Source organism: Typopeltis vanoorti, unplaced genomic scaffold, assembly GCF_054136105.1.
Source record: "Typopeltis vanoorti isolate ZY-2024b unplaced genomic scaffold, IOZ_Tvanoo_1.0 HiC_scaffold_851, whole genome shotgun sequence".
In the NCBI taxonomy this organism is placed as follows: domain Eukaryota; kingdom Metazoa; phylum Arthropoda; class Arachnida; order Uropygi; family Thelyphonidae; genus Typopeltis; species Typopeltis vanoorti.
The window spans coordinates 1-19,584 of record NW_028328242.1 but is presented as its reverse complement, the minus strand read 5'-3'; the positions used below and the strand labels follow the sequence as shown (position 1 = coordinate 19,584).

The following is a 19,584-nucleotide window of genomic DNA, read 5'->3' as shown; positions in this document are numbered from 1 at the left end:
CCCATTGAGAAATTATGGGACGTTTTAGAAAAACAGATGCGGGAGCTATATAACTGCGAGGAGACCTACACACAGCCTTTAAATGAATGCAGAGAACCGACGCAGTCTTCTGACCTAATGTCCAATCCTCACCTTCTCGAGGTGCTCTCTGTTAGGTATCTACCTGGATATTGAAAGAACCAGGATGGGCTGGCAATTTGGGATTCAGCCGACAAAACTGTATTCTTATTAGCAAAAAACCAAAATAAAAAATGAAGGTACAACATGTCAGAATTTACTTTTAGCTGTCATTCAAGCTCATGTTGAATGATTTTATTTTATTTTATTTTATTTGTTTATTTATTTTTATTTTTTTTTTGAAAAACATCATTATATTTCAGAAAGGCGATGTCATAACAAAGGAAATATATTCATCGAATCCAAGATTATTGCCTCTGCCCTCGGATATTCCAGTATAATGTGTGCACTTTAAAAAATTCTTAAACAAAAAAATCAAAAACAAAACGAAAGAAACCTTAAATAGGACCACCGAATTTTTTTTTTTTTTAACATCGGATAAAATGTATTCCAGGAGCGGTTATCTATGCAACGTGCGAGAGTTGTTTCCCTAAATAGATATTTTACCGTCTTCTCCTAAATACATTAATGGAAGGTAAATCTCTTACGATTGTAAGAGATTTGAGAGTATAAAACGCGAATGTATAATGCATGCCATTTTACCTCATTATGAATGACTAAAAATTCCGGTGATTATCGCGTTCAATTGTGTGTTTGCGATAATCAAAACAGAATCAAAAGCAATATTTTTTCATTCTTTCCCTCCCGCCCTCTCCAAAGCCCAACCCCGGATGATTTGTTGGATTCATCTTCTCTTCATCATAGACCCTCTCCAATATTATCTACTGAGTGATTTTTTCTAAGCTGGTACAATTTTTACTAAAATAAAGAGCCAGAAAGCTTCAGTTCCGCGAAACAAAATTATATCACTAAAATAGATTTTAAATCTAGCATAATTTCTAAGCCGAATGTAGAAATTATGAAAGTTTCATAAAGTAAGTTGACCAGAGAGCTTTCGGGAATACACCCACCGACATTCGCGAGTTGCCTTAGCGAGGATAAATAAAAGACATAAGCGTAACCCAAGCGTCTACGTATTTGAGATATTTGTGAAATGTTTCCATGTTACTTCTCTACATAAATATTAATTTTATGGCTATTTTTTCTATGTTTTGTTTAGGAGTGTCCCTTTTATGATATCATTGGCTTTTTATTCAATTTTAGGTCATTACGCATGTTGTAAAGATATAGATACATGAAAAATACAAGGAAGGAACAATTTTGGAACAATTAATTCGATCCTCATTGAAGAAAATCACTGCTGATGTCCCTCAAGGCTCGCTGCTCTCACTGCTGCTTTTTAACATCTTTGTTTCTGATGTTCCTAGCACATCACTAACCACTATAGCTAGTTATGCGTATGATATGGCAATTCTTAGCAGATCTCTCAGGCCACATATAGCTACGCAGCGCTTACAAACTGCAGCAACAAATTTGGAGGATTGGTTCAGAAAATGGAGAATATCTGTAAATGCCGATAAAAGCACTGCCATTCTCTTCACAAGAAGACAAACATCTCACTTTGGAGAAGTTAAACTTTTTAACATAGCCATCCCATGGAGAACTAGCACCAAATATCTAGGCATTCATCTTGATAATCATTTAAACTTTAACTCCCGCATAGTTTATGCATGGAAAAAAGCAAACTCTGCAATTGTGCAACTCTATCCTCTCTCTCAATCGAAGAAGTCAAGTCAGTACTGAAAACAAACTACGGATCTATAAAACAATTATCAGACCATCGTTAACTTACGGAGCACCGGCATGGGGTCACCCGTACCCCACCAACATCAAAAAGCTACAAGTTATTCAAAACAAATGCCTCCGTATGATTTTTAACGGTCCCTGGTTTGTCAGAAATGCTCTCTTACACCGTGATGCTGATATTCCAGATATTCCCACGTTCCTCCATAACAGTGCTGCAGCTTATTTTACCAAAGCAGCTGTTCATCCAAATCAACTCATTCAAGAGTCATCTAACTATGACGAACACGATAGGTGGAAACATAAGCGGCCGAAAGTAGCTCGGCCTTCTGGCTAGGACCTAAAAGAGAGCTGCGGACTACAGTCAAATTGTAGTATCTGTTCTTACAAGCTTAAGGACAAAACGTAGCATCTGTTCTGCAACGTTAAAATCGGATACGGACTCCACCCGGAGTTCACGATCTTATCCGACCAGCACAGATAAAACAAACCCGGACAGGGGAAAGGAAAAAACACTTGATGGGAGGAATAGTTAGCCCCCCCCCCCCTAATGTGTTCGGATCTTCCAAGAGTCAGTACCCTCGGGTTCGAGGTTGACAGTGGTATTGATAAGGGTGCATTCGCCAAGGCTATAATTGAATGCGTCGGGGCAGACAATATTTCTGGCTTCATCCCCTATGGGGGGGAAGGTATCAAGTTGTCTGCACAAACATGGCAACAAGAGAAAAACTACTGCAGGGAATCGAGTGCCAAGGTAAAATCTTTCATCCTTTCCTGGTAGGCAGCTCTTCAAAAAAAGTAAGAATAGACCGGTTTCCCTTAGAATATCTCGTGGAAGACAGTGACATCATCCATAAGGTCTTCTCGAGATGGGGAGCCGTACGAGACCTACGAATCGGCATGGATGCTGACTTCCCCCAATGGAAGTCAGGAGAGGTCACCTTTTCAATTATGATGAAGGACGAAATTCCTAACTTCGTCAAGATAGGGTCGGCCAGGGTAATGGTCAGCTACCCTGGCATGAAGAGAGAATGCTTTAAGTGCGGTGCACTCACGCATCTCGGGGCTCAGTGCCCTAAAAATGAAATGTAGAAATTGCCTCACAACAGGCCACACCTTGGACAAGTGCCAGTCGGACTGCCTAAAATGCGGCGGAAAAGACCATAAAGTGGACATTTGTCCAGACAGAAACCTTGCTGAAAGAGTGGGAGGCACTATCACGCCTAATACTCCAACATCAGGAAACAACATCAGTGGCAAGAACGACTTCCCAACTCTGAAGGCTGCACATGAAAGGGCAGCAGCCGCCACATCAGCCGCACCAACAAAGAAAGTAATAGAACTTCCAACAGCAAAAACTGTACAAGCAGCCAAGAAAGAGGCAAAGCTGGAGAAGCTAGCCAACAACCAAACCGCCATCACAGACAATAAACAGAAAAACCAGCAAGAAGGCTCTACTACCACAGTTGAAGACACAACAGATCATATGGAAATTAATAGTGAAGAGACCAACCAAAAAAGGCCAGGCAACCCTGAAGAAGCCAATGTTAAAAAACAAAACCCAGGGAGCCCAGGTGTAGTTGAGACGGAAAAAATAACTTTTCCTTATGCAAAAGGAAATGCACCACTTCTGCATCTTCTAAAAGACTTTGGCGACCTTGTGACCATCATGCGTAATGGAATAGGAACATTCGGGGACGTTCTACTCACACTGACAGGGAAAAATGGGCCAAAAGTGGTCAGTGCAGAGTGGAGCGACTACTTCGTCGAAGACATCAATGAAATAACCCCAGAAAAAATCAATGAATTTATCGACGCAAACGACGACGTGGGTTTAGCTTTATACAGAGGCTTGTACATGCTAAACTACACTCGTGGAGACAAGTTAGCAGAGCATATTCTTAGAACCCACAACAACAGGAAACAGGAGGATTCAAGCCTCAGCTAATTCCCATATAGCCCCCCCCAAAAAGGGGGCAATGTTTTCTAAAGTTTCTTTGTATGTCCATATCTAGTTCACATAGGAAGGGGAAGACCTGAGAACCCGAGCGGCGAAGGCCTACATCGAGGCGGTGCAGCTCATTGTGTGCTGCATCACTCGGGCCAGCCTACTTCCCCTCTCCTTTCAGTTCCCAATCGGTTTATATGTATGTGTGTATGTATGAGTCCTCTTTCATTTGTTTTTTCACCCACTTTCCTCGGACAGCCACCTGAAGTTGTGACTGGCCGGGGTAAGCTGAAAAAGAACGGATGGAAGGAGGAAATGTCAGAGATCGGCTTGGTAATTGCAATTGAGTAAGACCAAGTAGATCAACTGAGGCCTCTTTAACTACCTACTACTATCGACTCTACCTTTTCTCCTCCTCTCTTACTATCAAGCTGGCTCTCAGCACAACTTTTTGACTCTAAAGAGGCCAATGATGAGAAGATATGATCTCCCATTCTATCTATCTAGATGCCGTCCTAAGCAATAATGATCAAGTCATTATTGCTTATTCATCATTGCCGGTGATCTAAACGCGAAACACCCAACATGGAACAGTAAAACCACAAACAGAAATGGCTACACACTCTTTAGCTACTCCAGTTCAAATTATGCAGTGGTGGCAGGCCCTGTAGAACCAACCCATCACAGTACGTATGGCACAGCTGACATACTTGATATTGCTATATTACAAAATATTATATTAAGCTACAGTATAGCCTAGTCTCTTTAAACAAGCTGACATCTGATCATAACCCAATCCTGCTCCAGCTGGAAAAGCAAGAACAACTGCTGCCTCCTCCCCACTCCTTTATCTTATGGAAAAAAACTTCCAGAAGTACTATCAGAACACATTGGACCTGTCCCTCAGATGGGATCCATAAAAGAAATTGAAAATGCTGTCAAAAGTCTGACTCAGCAAATCAACTCAGCCATAAAGGTTGTCACCTCTACCAAAACCACTTTTAAGCCAAACCGACTTCCAAAAGACATCATGGATCTAATTAGGAACAAAAACAAAGCAAGGAAAAGATACCACAACACCTGTGCACCTCAGGACAAGGGGATTCTCAACAAACTGAACAATGAAGTTGGAGAAGCACTTAAAGCTTACAGGAACAAAACTTGGGAAGCCAATCTAGCCTCTGTATCACCCAGCGATCACTCCATCTGGAACATATTAAGAAGTCTCAGAAACAAAAGCAAATCTCTTCCCCCACTCAAGTCAGACATGGGACTAATACACACAGACGCAGAAAAAGCTGAAGAAATAGCAAAGAACCTAGAAAAACAGTGTAGCCCTACATATGACAACTTGGACTTCAAACATGTCTATAAAATCCACCTCCATGTCAGACATGCATTGAAAGTCACCGATACCTGCAACAACATACCTCCAAACACCTCACCAGCGGAAATCTATGAATTTCTAAAGAAGCTAAAGAATAAAAAGCCCCTGGCCCAGATGGCATAACAAATAGAGTAATAAAACTGCTGCCCCGAAGAGCTGTCGTACATCTCACCACCATAATCAACGCCCTGTTCCGATTTAACTATTTCCCCAGCTATTGGAAAGTCGCAGATGTAGTCCCAGTGCATAAACCAGGTAAAGATCCACACCTGCCTGAAAGCTATCGACCCATCAGCCTAATCTCAAACTTAGGCAAAATTGCTGAAAAAATCATTCTCTCTAAACTCCAAGCCTCAGTAAATGAGTTAAATATCATTCCTAAGGGGAACAATTTGGATTCAGACAACATCATAGTACTACTTAACAAATTTATAGGATAACTGAGTATATCACCACCCGATACAATTGGCACCAGCACACCGGAGCAGTCTTCCTTGACATAGCGAAAGCGTTTGACAAAATATGGCACTTGGGATTACTACACAAACTCATTTCAGCAGGTATACCATCAAGTATCGTCCACCTAATTAAATCTTACCTCCAGGACAGACACATACAAATCAAAATAAATGGTACAGTTTCAAGTCAGCGACGGATCTCTGCGGGAGTTCCTCAAGGTTCCCTACTGGCTCCGATCTTATTCTCAATGTATATGGCAGACATCCCGCACAACCCAATGTCATCCATCTTAGCACTTTATGCAGATGACACAGCAGTTCTTGCCAGATCTCTACGACCTCATCTTGTCACTAAAAAGTTGCAAGAAAACCTGCTACAACTAGAACATTGGTTCTCCAAATGGAGATTGCAAGTGAATCCCCAGAAGAGTGTAGCAATACTTTTCACCAGAAGAATGGCAACTCCCATGGGGGACCTTTATCTTTTCAACACAAAAATCCCCTGGCAAACAGAAACAAAATATCTTGGAGTAATTCTGGACAAAAGATTAACGTTCAACCCACACAACAAAGCCTTATGTACGAAAGCATCTAAAACCATTGCACAACTTTACCCTCTAATAAATAGAAAAAGTAGACTGAATACCAGAATCAAAGTGCTCCTCTACCTGCTGAGGATCCGCCCCATGATGACATATGCCTCTCCAGCCTGGAGCCACACATCCAACTTCAACATCCTCAGGCTGCAGAGAGTGCAAAATAGGTGTTTACGCATGATATCACCGTGGTTTGTAAGGAACGTGCAACTGCATAGAGATACAAACATCCCTTACATCTACTCCTTCCTATTAACTACAGCAGAAAAATTCTTCTCAAAGATCTCTACACACCCCAACGATCTAGTTAAACAAGCAGCAAACTATGAAGAGACTGACCTCTTCAAATACAAGAGGCCAAAAGCCATCCTTTAAATACTTGCCACAATGACTAATCCCCCAGGGCGAGCTCTCAGCTCATAAATCTTTCCTTCAATTCATCCTCCCTATCAGACAACGGGGAATAAAAGCATCTTGCTTCACCCTTCTGGCCAATGATGTTATGTTATGTTAAATCTTGGTATTTCTAGCCTGGCTCCCACTGATGGGGGCTGGCTTTGAGAGGCTCTGCTTGGGGATAGTTTGCCTGTCTCTGAGTAGGGCCACCGCTGAGATTATGGCTTTGGCTGATGGTGGGGTGAGTGCCACTGGGTAGAGCCAACGCTGAGAAGTTTTTCTCGGTGACGGGGTGAGCTTGTCATTGAGTGGAACAACGCTGAGTTGGACGGTCTTTCGGCCACTATGGAGTGGTTTAGGGATCGTCCTAATTTTTAGAGAGGTTTTTACTTAAATACACCTCAATAAAGGTCGAAACCGGTCTGGGTAGTGGCCCCTTGCCTTTAATACAAAACATCATGCATCCCCTTCTTGGAGATGTGTTTTGGCATTAAGGGTAAATATTAAGATTAGTGATCAGAGCTTATGCCACTTTTACCACGAGTTGCCGTGGTCTTGCACTACCTGTAGGATCAGCTAGAATTGCATCACTTGCAGGCACAAACTTGACTTATTTGTTTGCTTGCTTACTTGGGAAAGGAGTAAAACCAGGTTTAAAATTGCTTGGTATTTTTAACATTTATTATACCCAAGATAAAATACTTTCTATATATAAATATATCTGATATATATTATTTAGTAACTGCTTTTGAAGATATAAATTTGATTAACAACATATATTGATGTCTTGAAGAATTTCTCTACTCTGTAATTGTTGTATACCATATAATACAGTGTATATTACAGACAAAGATGGGAGTAAGCTATTATAGATATGTCATTTTCTTATTTATTTTGATAATTTTTATAAATTACTGCAGCTTAGAATTTTTTTACCTCTAATATATCTATAAGAGATTACGTATTGGATTTTCCTTAGCATCTAAATTTCACATTTGGGTGTGAACAAAAGAAATCTACATTCAATGTTCTATTCGTAAGTCAAATAGAATAAAATTGTTTTAAAATAGAATTTAAGGAAAATTAAACCTATTATTATCAGAACGTTTTCAAAACAAATATTACCGGATTCAACATCAGAAGCAGTTGTCTTTTCTTGTATTTCTGTATATTTAAAAAAAATATATATTTCTTTTATATATTCGTATCTTCAACTCTGATTTTCATGGCGTGAGCACAAAAAATAAATGAATAAAATTCACATTATTAATTTCATATTTGTATTAATGACATTCATATTCATATGAATTCATATTAAATACAAAAAATAAATTCGTTATTTGATTCCTTTGCATTCAAATATAAACACCTCATTTTTAATGCTTTAAGGATAATCATGAAACTAAAACTTTCTTCCCTATTGGTACCACGTTAACTAGACAGTTCCTAAAATAAATTATCGCACAATTACAAAAAAAAATAGCAGTTCTATGGTAATTTCGAGAAATCCTTAATTCAAGTAAGAAAATTTAAATATTTTTTCATCTTTGGCTAAAGGGATCGCAAATTATTAGGATTATTTAATAACTTCACAAAATAAACCAACTAGTCCTTTAAAAATAAATACATCTTTAGAAAAACCTCTAACCCTACTGTCTTGTAAATTTATTTAACTAGATTATTTATAATTATTAATATAAATCCAATTGTCAACATATTATTGATGGATTGGCCTGTTTAAAGTGTATCCGAATATCAAATGTTATAAGACGCAATAACTTAAAACATTTTAGGAATAATCAGGAGAAAACCTCTTACCGTAATCTTCAATTTGAAACGAAAGCTCTTTCTGAAAAGAACGACAAACTAAAATGAATCCCGCTGTAAAATGGTGTTGCCGATTCCACTCCACAGGAACACATTCACACCTGGAAAGCATATAGCCAAGAGAGAGATATTCGGGCTCTACTAAATATTTTCCTAAATCCCATGTTACCTGTTGCTTCATAACTGACTCATCGTTTAAATGTAAAAAAAAAAAAAAAAAAATCTACATTTTAAACTAAATTTGGAATGTACACAGTTTGTTATACTCCAAGATAGAAAAGCCACTATAGTTCAGAACTAATTGATGAAAACATTTTAGAGATTTACTGTATTAATCTTAAATAATGCAGGTATGAGGTTTAAACAGATGAAAGCGAATTGTTTTCATGATATCTGTAGCTGGTTCTAATATGTCATATTGTTAATTGTTATTCATTATTCAGTACAAGTGCTACACCTGTGCAGAGTGACGGGCCACGTATCCTTATGCTAGTTTACCAATAATTTTGTAATTCCTATAATTACGAAACGTGAACTGTTTTCTGCCGTTTCTCCATTCACATTTATTGCACTTTTTTTTTCAAAAGAAACAACTTCAGATATATGCTTATCATACGCCAATTTCTAATGCATGTGTACACAAATTTATCTAAATTTAAAATTCATCCCACCTGCACTGTGGTAAACGCTAGATTATTATGTGCAGTTCTGAATGAAATCACTAGGGAGATAATGGAAACCGTTTGTCGATTTTTGACCAGGCAAGTACGGAATTTTCTTTCGAAAACAGAAGTTATTAACATAGAATTCTAACATCTTAGAAAACTGGAGCATACAGATTACAGTACGTTAGACAAAAACATACTAATCATGATTTACTACTTGAATACCCGATGGCAGAAGAGCGAAATATTTTTCTCTCCCCCCCTCCACACCAAAACCCCTCTTTCTCTCTATCTCTCTTACACACACAAACTGATTTCAGCATTTCATAAAGAACATAATTCATGGAAGACTTAAATACGGAGATGTCATCCTAAAAACTCACATATTTGGATGCTTTCCTTCTCTCCATTCTCTGTAATTTATTTAAACGAAATATTTCCAACGGCAGATTAAGCGATTCGGTTTAATAATTTGTTCCAACTTGATATATTTTCTAAACGTGAACAACGTTTCATTCCAAACGGATATCTTTCCTGTATTTCAATGAGACGAAGAATCGCAGCCACAATATTATAATACAGTTAAAAACTATTTGCATGTGGGAGGACAAAATGTAGGACACAGTGATCCATCTGCAAGTATTTCAACAGACTCTGTTCTATGGACCCTTATTTCCTTATCGGGAATTCCACTTAAATAGTGACTAAATCCAGCAATCCTTTTTCTTACCAATGGAGTAAGCAAAAATGTTCTGCAAATGCAGCAAAAACTGCTGCGAATACTTCGTCTTAAAAGTCATAAACACGCGAGTTCTGTAGTATTCTTCTAAGTGATTTTCATTTTAATTTTCTTTTCATTTTCATTTTCTTTTTCATTTTATTTTATTTTATTTTATTTTATTTATTTTTTTTTAAAAACAGCATTATGTTTCATAAGGGCGATGTCATACAGCAAAGGAAACATATTCATGGAATCCGAGATTCTTGCCTCTGCTCTGAAATTCCAGTAGAATTGTTGCACTTTAAAAAAATGCGTACAAAAAAATCAAAAACAAAATAAAAGAAACCTTAAATAGGACCAACGATTTTTTTTTTAAACATCGGTTAAAATGTATTCTAGGAGCGGTAATCTCCTATGCAACGAGCGAGAGTTCGTTCCCTAAATTAATTGTAACTATGCAGTTTTCTAGATATTTTTATCATCTTCTCCTAAATACATATAATGGAAGGTAAATCTTTCGAATGTAACAGATTTGAGCGTATAAAACGTGAATGTATAATGCATGCAATTTTACCTCATTACGAATGACTGAATGAACGCGATAATCACTTCCTGTAATTATCGCGTTCAATTGTGTGTTTTCGATAATCGAAACGAATCAAAAGCAATATTTTTTTTATCCACCCTCCCTCCCCATAGCCCAAACCTGCATGGTTTGTTGGATTCATTTTCTCCTCATCATAGACCCTATCCAATATTATCTGCTGAGTGATTTATTCTAAGCTGGTACAAACGTGTTTAATAAAATAAAGAGTCAGAGGGCTTTAGTTCGGCGAAGCAATATTATATCAGCAAAATAGATATTAAATATCGCATTATTTCAAAGCCGAATGTAGAAATTATGAAAGTTTCGTAAAGTAAGTTCACAAGAGAGCTTAGCGGAATACACTAGCCTGCATTCACGAGTTTCCTTAGCGAGGATTAATAAAAGACATAGGCGTCACCCAAGCGTCTAGGCATTCTAGATATTATTTCTGGAGTTTCCATGTTTCTCTTCTAAACAAATATTAATTTTATGGATATTCTTTCTATGTTTTGTTTAGGAGTGTCCCTTCTATGATGTCATTGGCTTTTTATACAATTTTATGGCATTACTCATGTTGTAAAGATATAGATACATTAGCAATATAAGGAAGGAACAATTTTTTACATACACCCCTTTGTGGGATGTTCCAGGTTGTCATCTTATTCGGCGGAATCCAGCGTATGGGGTTAATACCGTAGTATGACTGAAAGGATTGGGGAGTTGGAAATGTGGACATAAAGAAATGCGGAAGAACTGCAGGTAAGACAAGTATGTGAGATTTAAAACCCGGGTTTTAAGGGAAAGTATGAATTCCTTGGGAAGAAGGCGAAAGAATTTTTTTGGGAAAGGAGATGGAAAGAATATGATGAATGTAGATTAAGGGTGGGAGTAATGGGATGTGAGCCGTTTCGCCTTGTGTCGTCGTTCGGAGCTTTTGGGAAAAGTGGATACTGTGCCATGTCGGATTGGTGTTTTTGGCTTGGGTGGATCTGTGTTGTTTTCTATTGGTCGGAGTCGTGACCTCATTTTTATGTTTTGGAGCTTCCAACTCTTGGAGATTATATAAGGAGGATGAATGTTTATTGAGCTTTGAGAACATTTTATGGCTATCGTTTTCGTAATTTTAAGCGTCGTTTCGTTATATTGTATCTCTATTATGATGGTTTTTGTCGATTTGCGGCGTATGCTTCTGTTCAAGAGCGTGGACTGCTATTTTGTTTAATGTATTTTGTATAATTCTGATTTTTTCTTTTTGTTGTTGTTTTTTTTATTGTTTAGTTCTGGAATTGGGATGTTGCTGTCATGTAAGTGTTAGTGTAGTCTTGCCCATTCTAGTATTTCTGCTGCGTTCTAGTGTATTTCTTTGTGTTTGTGTGTGTGAGATTTTGTAAGTTTTAGAAGTGTTGATATTGTTTCGTGGTGAAGACGAACTTGTGACGGTGTGTTTGAAAATGTATTTGTAGGCTTTGTATGTGTTGTGGATGTATGGCAGTTTGATTATTTTTGTGTTGGTAAGTTTCCTTTGGTTGACAGATTGTTTGAACGTCTGGTTTTCGCAGCTTTGTTGGCGAAATTTATTAGCTGTGTTGGGTAATTTGGGTTTCTAAAAATCTGTGTTAATTTCTTTATTTCGATGTTCCGACAGTTATGTGTAGCCGAGAACTTGTATCCCTTAATAAATTATGCTAGAATGACTGGTTTGTTGATAGAATAATGATGATATCAGTTCAACTGGAGGTAATTTCCGATATGTGAGTGTTGGTGGAATAATGTGTTGGCAATTTTGTTGTTTGTTCTAATTAATGTTAAGTTTAAGAAATTGATGAATTTTTCATGATCTATCTCCATAGTTTACTCTAGTATGTTGCTGGAGTACTTAAGGAACGCTTGTAGAGTGGTGATGCATGTTGTTTCCCCAATGTGCATAGAATATGGTCTAGGTATCTGCAGTAAAAGGTGATGCCAGGGTTGTAGAAGCAAGAGAAAATGTGGATTTTGAGTAGATATGGGACATTTTGAAGTAAAGAGCTAATAATTATGGCAAATACCTGTTGGACGTCTCCTTAGGGCATGGATTGGATATTATTAACACTATGATCGAACATAAAAATGTGCACAAATTCACATGGAGAGAAGAGCCAAGGAATAAGAGAAGTCTCACTGACTATGTTTTTCTTGATAGTGATGTTTTCTCCTTGCTTCAGGACATCAGAATGTAAGAGGATTTGGGTTTGGAAGTGATAGCCATTTAGTTTTGAGTAGAATAAAATTGAATTTCATATTGAAAAGAATAACATATAAGAAAGCTTTAAAGCAAATAAAAGTTTGAGCAGCTCTCAGGGGTGAACTGCTGACTAAAATACATAAACCTTATTAAAGAAAAGATGAAAGAGTTTGAGAACAGGAACAAAACCTTGGAGATTTAGTGGCAAGACCTGAAGAAATCACTGACTGCATTAGCCAGTTAGGCATGTGATGAGGTTCTCTGCAAGGATTGAAAAATAAGATCTCCATGCTGGACACAGGACGTTATCGACGCAGTGAAGGAAAAGAAGAAATCATATCAAACGTTTCTGGCAAACAAGACAGCTTGTGCTCTTATAGAATACAGAGACAAATGTCAGAATGCTAAAGAGTGTGTAAAACTAGCTGAACAAAAGTCATGGTAGGACTTTGACAAAATGATGAAAAATAAATACCAAGAAAGGGGCAAAATATTCTTGAGGATGTCGAAAAAGCTCTGAGTAGTAAGAAAGAGTGATGAAAGAGGAATTAGAAATGATATAGCTGACATGAAAACAGTAGAAAAAGATATCCTTGATGTATGGAGTAGTTACTTCGAGAATGACAGCACAGTGGTAAAAAACACTGACCAGTCAGTCAATCAAGAATACATATCCATACTTGAAGTAGAAAAAAGCCATCAAAAGTTTGACATGTGGAAAGTCAGCTGGAGTAGAGGATATGCGAACAGAAATATTCAAGTATAGAAGTATAAAAGTCTTACAGTGGTTGCGTTGCATAGTTCACAAGGCCTGGACAGAGGAAGGAATTCCAGATGACTGGAGTAGAGCTCACATAGTACTTACATATAAAATGGGAAATAAAACTGAATGTGAGAATTACAGAGGTATTTCTCTACTGAGTGTTATTGGCAAGATGTAGGCAATATATATGAAATACGGTTGAGAAGGATTGTTGAAGAAAAGCTTGGTGAAGAACAAGCTGGATTCAGGTCAAATAGAGGCTGTGAGGATCAGATATTCACTATACGACAAATAATTTCTCAATTATTTTTCGTAAACCTGATATCGTGGGAATATAACAAGATCTGTATTTACGTTTTGTAGACTGCAATAGGCATATCACAAGGTGCCAAGAGTTTCAAACCGCTACAGTTATTTGGTTTAATACGGCATTATATCAAACAATATTTAGTTCTTTATTTGAGTTGTACGTCAGCAGTTACAATTGAAGGAAGTACAGGAAGATGGTTTAATGTTAAATTTGGTGTCAGCAAGGATGTTCATTATCCCCCGTGTTAGTCATTATGTATACGGACCACATAATGAAGGAAAGTGTACCAAACCTGATATCATAAATTGGAGATGTTAATCTCAGCACTTTTCTTTATGCAGATGATGTTATAATTCTAAATAAATCCGGTACAAATCTGCTAGATTACCTGACTAAATTGCATAACTGCTGTAATATATATGGTATATGGTATGAAGGTCAGCAATAACAAGACAAACTGAATGAAAATGGGCAAAAGCATTGAAATTATCAACTGTATTGTGAATTGGGAACCTACACAACGAGTAAAATATTTCTATATTTTACTCGTTGTGTAGGTTCCATTTTACTTCAATTCTATTTTACTTCACTGAAAATCGCGTCTAAATAAGCTATTTAGACGCGATTTTCAGTGACGATGGTAAACTAAATGGAAATAGACAACAGAATCAACAAATCTGGTATGGTAGGAAGTCAACTTAGTAAATTTATTGTTTGTAAATAGGAAGTTAGTAATGGTGTTAGTTTTTCATGTAGCACTATCATAATATCCTGTACATCCCTTGGGTTTACATGACACGAATTTGATGACCATGATGAAGGGATACATTTGATAGGGATTAAAATCAGAAGAAGGCCAATTAATTGTTTTCCTGCACCGTACAGAAGCTTTTGAAAAACTTGAAAGAACATTTATATAAGTTACTTATCAGAATTCTATTCCACCACTTTTTCTCTCTCTCTCTCTTTCTCTCTCTCGAATGAGATTGTATTTAAAAAAAGAGAAAAGGAAATAAATTACATTTTAATTTGGTTCTTCAATTTAGACCTCCCACGATTTATGTTCTGATAGCTAAATGCTCCCAATTTTTTTTTCTTTTTAAACATTTGTTCAATTTTTCATCTACTCGAATTCACTGCTGAGGAGATTATTCTTCATTCCACGGAAATGCTTGGATAGTTAAAGGTACTAAATACTCGGTAAAATATAACAAAATATAATTATTTTCTTCATTTTGAAAACTTTCTTAAAACTGAAGTGAAGAAATTAGGAGGATGTGACCAATTTTGTTTTATACTAATCTATCTAAAGTATTTCTCATTAGGCATTCAAAAGAAGCTTCGTTCCATGTTCTAATAATATGCGAATTTAGATCAGTGTTCAATAATATAATAATAAACGTAATACTTTAAAAATTAATTTTACTTAAATTTTATATTAAAAAATATTAAATAATGCAATGTGTTGAAATGTGTTGAAATCTTTAGCGTAATACTTGTAATACTTTGAAATACAGCATATAGATCGTTAATGAAATTAGAAAATACAGGATTAAAATGTATGGTTAAAGTATTTATTCTAGTTTGTACAGTTTAATATAATAAAAAGTATGTGCGCCGAATGTAAACATATCATACAGATAATGATGATGATGATGATAATGATAAATAAGACGAAACATACGTAATATAATTGCATTTTTTATTAATTAGACTGTAGAATAATAGCGCCGCAGAAGGCAATACAAAGTAATATTCAATTTATGTTTCTTTATTTTATTTGAGACATTAAAATATTTTATTATCGCTTCCCATAATTCCTTGTTCATTAAATTCCATTCTTCTTAAGAAGTGTCAGTTGACTAACAACGAATTCCAAGACTTACTGTCGAATTGCAATAATAATTGCAACAACAGTAGCAACAAAATTCGCCTTGTTTGCATCCATTGCTGCAGAAATTTCTTCGTGGTCTTTCGCAACGAATCTCTTTACATCCCTTGCATATGCCTGAAAGAAAATGACAAATTATTGCCATTGTGATAACAAAAGGCAAACCGTGTTTTCTAATATGAGTAAAATATTTTCAGCTTGGAAATTACTTCTCTCAACTTACGATGATGAATGAATTCAAACCTCTGTGAGTCTGCTGCGGTTATTCATTGGTAGACTTAATAGTACTTGTTAAAGCTACATTTCTTCGCTTACGGGCTTTTCTAAGGCTATCTAACTTTAAGTCCGAAGTACTAATATGCTGTAGATGTTCAGCATTTTGTAATAAGCTTAGCGTCAACTATAAAGCAATCCATCTCTTAACAAGGAATGGTACAGTATTTATAAGTGATTATTGGAATTTTACTCACCAGGAAAGTAGCAATAAGAACTTCCTGAGAATCCTTCGCAGCACATTCCACCTTCACCGCAATCTTTGTCTTCAGTGCACCCTTTTAATGGCTTTCGTGGCTTTTTACCCAGAGTGCAATTTAGTTCAGGACATGCTGTATTAAGGAAATAATAGTTTTCGCATTAATATTATATTTTAATATAATCTGCACAAACCAGAGTTCATGACTGAAGACATTAATATTATATGACAAATGAAAATTGACGATGCAACTGTTTCTTAATCAGAAGCAGATAATCAGAACACGTATTTTTTCTAAATTTAGAAGAAGCCGAACTTTCTTTTTAAGGATATAGTTTATTATTCACACACACACACACACACACACACACACACACACACACACACACACACACACACACACACACACACACACACACACACACACACACACACACACACACACACACACACTCACACACACACTGGACGATCGCAGACAGCTACAGAAAAGTTATTCCCTTTAGTAGTTCTAGAAATACCATCCGTCTATTTGTCCAGTCCGTAACTGAAAATCAGTAATGCCATAGATTTTGCTGCTCGTAATTTTTCTTGTTATAAACCGCCGATATTTTGATTTCCACGAGCGCTCCAATCCCTCACTTCCCTCGCAGACGAGCATGGGTCATTGGAGTTACTTATGTAGTAGTTAATTTAGTAAGTTAGATAATTACTTGATTTGGCAACCACAAAATCGCATTTTTATTATGCTAACACAGTGAAAATTTCTTTTATATTACCAAAAAGAGCATGTTTTTATAGTTGAACTTCTTTTATAGTTATTATTATATGTTTTTATAGTTTAGTAATAATTAAAAAACCTTACTTACCACATCCTATATCTCCAATAATTATTACAGCAATACAAATCACAGCCAACTTCCATACTATTCCCTGCATCTTTACTTAAAATCTGAAATTATATCATCGTTAGGAAGTGAATTACATTTTTATTATTGTCGTAACATTTTTGGTTATATTTTTTGATCCACAGATATTTCAGTAATAAACCTCCGTCATTGTTTTAAAGCCAATCTTTAATGAATACTTGGAAACGTAAAATAGAATTTAATATACTTAGATTGTAACCTCCTTTTTTTCCTGGCTAGATGGATGAAGCAAGTATTCTTTCCATGTTCCTGGTTATCTGTAGAAGAAAATGTATGGATGGGGTTATATAGCGCTATAAGCTCTGATCATGGCAGGAGGGTAACAGTAATTGCCGAGCCTTAATTTAGACTTCATTGGCCACAGCATTGCCACCCATTATCCTTCCTCTGTACCCATTTTACTTGCCTCCTACGACATGCATGGGCTAACGTGAAGCTGACATGTAAGTAAATCCCTCTCTAAAAATTAAGACGATCTCTCGGACCACTTTCTATAAGTGGTTGAAAGATCGTCCAACTTGGCGTTGGCTGCACTCAGTGACATCCTCCCCGGAGACTCAAATTGTTCTCTCAGGGCAAACGCCAAAAATTTAAGCCTTCTCGCCCCCCTTATCGGAAGCAAATTTCCGGAAGAAACCTCAGTGAGAGAGAGAAACTCCCGAAACTATGCGTCCCATTTCAGTCGCCTCTTAAAAAATTAGAACCATACCTACACCACTCCATAGAGGCCGAAAGATAGTCCAACTCAGTTGGCCCACTCAGGACAGGCTCACCCTACCATGAGCAGTCGCTCATATTCCAGGGAAAGGCATCCACCGACAAAGTCCAACAACGCCAGAAACCACCCTTCCTGGACTCTCAAAATGATCTCTCAGGGCAACCCCCGAAATCTAAGCCCCCCCCCCCTCACACGGAGCAAAATTTCGGAAGAAACCTAAAAGAGCGAAACTGTCCAATCTCTGCGTCCATTTTAGTCCCCTCTTTCGACATGCATGGGTTACAGTGGTACTATCTTATCCTGGCCACCACACGTGGTCAATGATAATCGTTTTTTTTTTTTGCTACATGGGGTGAAGCAAAAGTGCTTTTCATATTTCCCGTTATCTGTAAAGCAAATATATGGATAGAGTAATATAAGGCTATAGGCTCTGATCATGCCAGGAGGGTAACAGCAATAACCGAGCCTCAGTTAAAACTTCATTCGTTACAGCATTTCCATCTATTACCCTGCCTGTATACCCATTTTAGTCGCCTCGTACGATATGCATGGGCTACAGTGTAGTTATTCTAATCCCGTCCACCACACAGCTCCACCTGTCCATATAGCCAGCAAAAGCCTCTGCTACTAATGGCTCCCAGAAACTTAAGCAAGTTTCAGCGCGGTTAATATTTGGAAGGGATTAATCGTTAGATGCTGTTGACATACACTCTCTCTCTCTCTCTATATATATATATATATATGCAATGAGGTTGATTTACTCGGTTGTTAAACATAATTTTTTTAAAAATAATTGAATGACATAAACCGAGAGTAAAGGAAGAGTATATAATGGCATCACACGACTAGTTACGGCTTTTACAGCCTTCTTCAGGTGTTTTCATAAAAGAAAAGAAAAAACATTAAACATTGAAGATAAAAAACTGTGGACAGTACAGGAAAGTCACTATACATATGAAAAGGTTGTAGTTAATGTATTTAAATCTGTTCCTTCTCATTATTGGGTGAGTGGGTGCGTAGAGCATCACGTGAGCGCCAGTGTGTGATTACAGCAGAATGGCAATCTGGGAGGTTGCAGCTCAAATTATTATTGAAATGTATAGGGCTGAGGATGATTTCTCTACATTCTACAATCCTTTTCTCCAATTCGTCATTGCAACGGAAAATGTTGTTAGATCTGTCACAAAGCACTGCATGACTATAACTTTGATCATCAGAATCGGCAGAAAAAAGGACTTGGTTGGATAAAGCACTGGCACGTGTTCTCCTTTAAGTGATGTCCCTCCTGTACTCCTCATTACTTAATTCAACAGACTTATCCGTCTGGCCAAAGTAAGGAAAGTCACAGTCCTTATAAGGGCTGGCTTAAAGGGAGGAAGCAAGAATGTTTTTAATCTTCACCGTTATCTGTAGAAGACTGTGTAGGGATAAAGTGTTATTGAGCTATTAATGCTCTGATCATGGCAGGAGGGTAACAGCAATAGCCGAGCCTCAGTTAGAACTTCATTGGCTACAGCATTGCCAACCATTACCCTCCAATAGTATTACTCATCTCATATCTGTCACAGTCACACCATACATATATATATATACTAATGCCTTTTATTCTCAAATCTATATCTTCAAAAGCAATTATTAGAGTATATACAGGGTGTTCGGGATAAATTTGACATATTTATAATTAATTATATTTTTCCGTAAGTTACATGTATTAACACACACTTCTCTTCATTTAAAAGTTTGGACCCTTCTTCATTCATATACAAGATGTCAGAAAGGATGGATAGCTGGAACCCACCTGAATCATGGAAGAGAATAACTTGTATCATGATGATTCGTGCCCGCCATCAAAATAAGAATATTACGACTGCT

At 37.1% G+C, this 19,584-nt stretch overlaps 1 protein-coding gene across 1 annotated transcript; it reads right to left on the bottom strand.

The window, feature by feature from the left end:
- Nucleotides 1–10,064: 10,064 nt before the first annotated feature.
- On the bottom strand, nucleotides 10,065–17,004 carry LOC150092063 (uncharacterized). Its single transcript, XM_090415340.1, has 4 exons — nucleotides 16,935–17,004; nucleotides 16,064–16,198; nucleotides 15,589–15,710; nucleotides 10,065–10,118 (listed from the first exon to the last, which is right to left on the bottom strand). Exons 1-4 carry the CDS (start codon nucleotides 17,002–17,004, stop codon nucleotides 10,065–10,067), a joined length of 381 nt encoding a protein of 126 aa, XP_090271466.1.
- Nucleotides 17,005–19,584: the final 2,580 nt, after the last annotated feature.

Excerpts from the sequence above, each read along its gene's own strand:
- LOC150092063 (XM_090415340.1), bottom strand. The coding sequence starts at position 17,004 with ATGCAGGGAATAGTATGGAAGTTGGCTGTGATTTGTATTGCTGTAATA. Across the intron at positions 16,199-16,934 it reads TATTGGAGATATAGGATGTG|CATGTCCTGAACTAAATTGC; the intron begins GTAAGTAAGGTT and ends TCCTTAATACAG. Across the intron at positions 10,119-15,588 it reads ATTATTATTGCAATTCGACA|TGCAACAATTCTACTGGAAT; the intron begins GTAAGTCTTGGA and ends ATTTTTTTAAAG.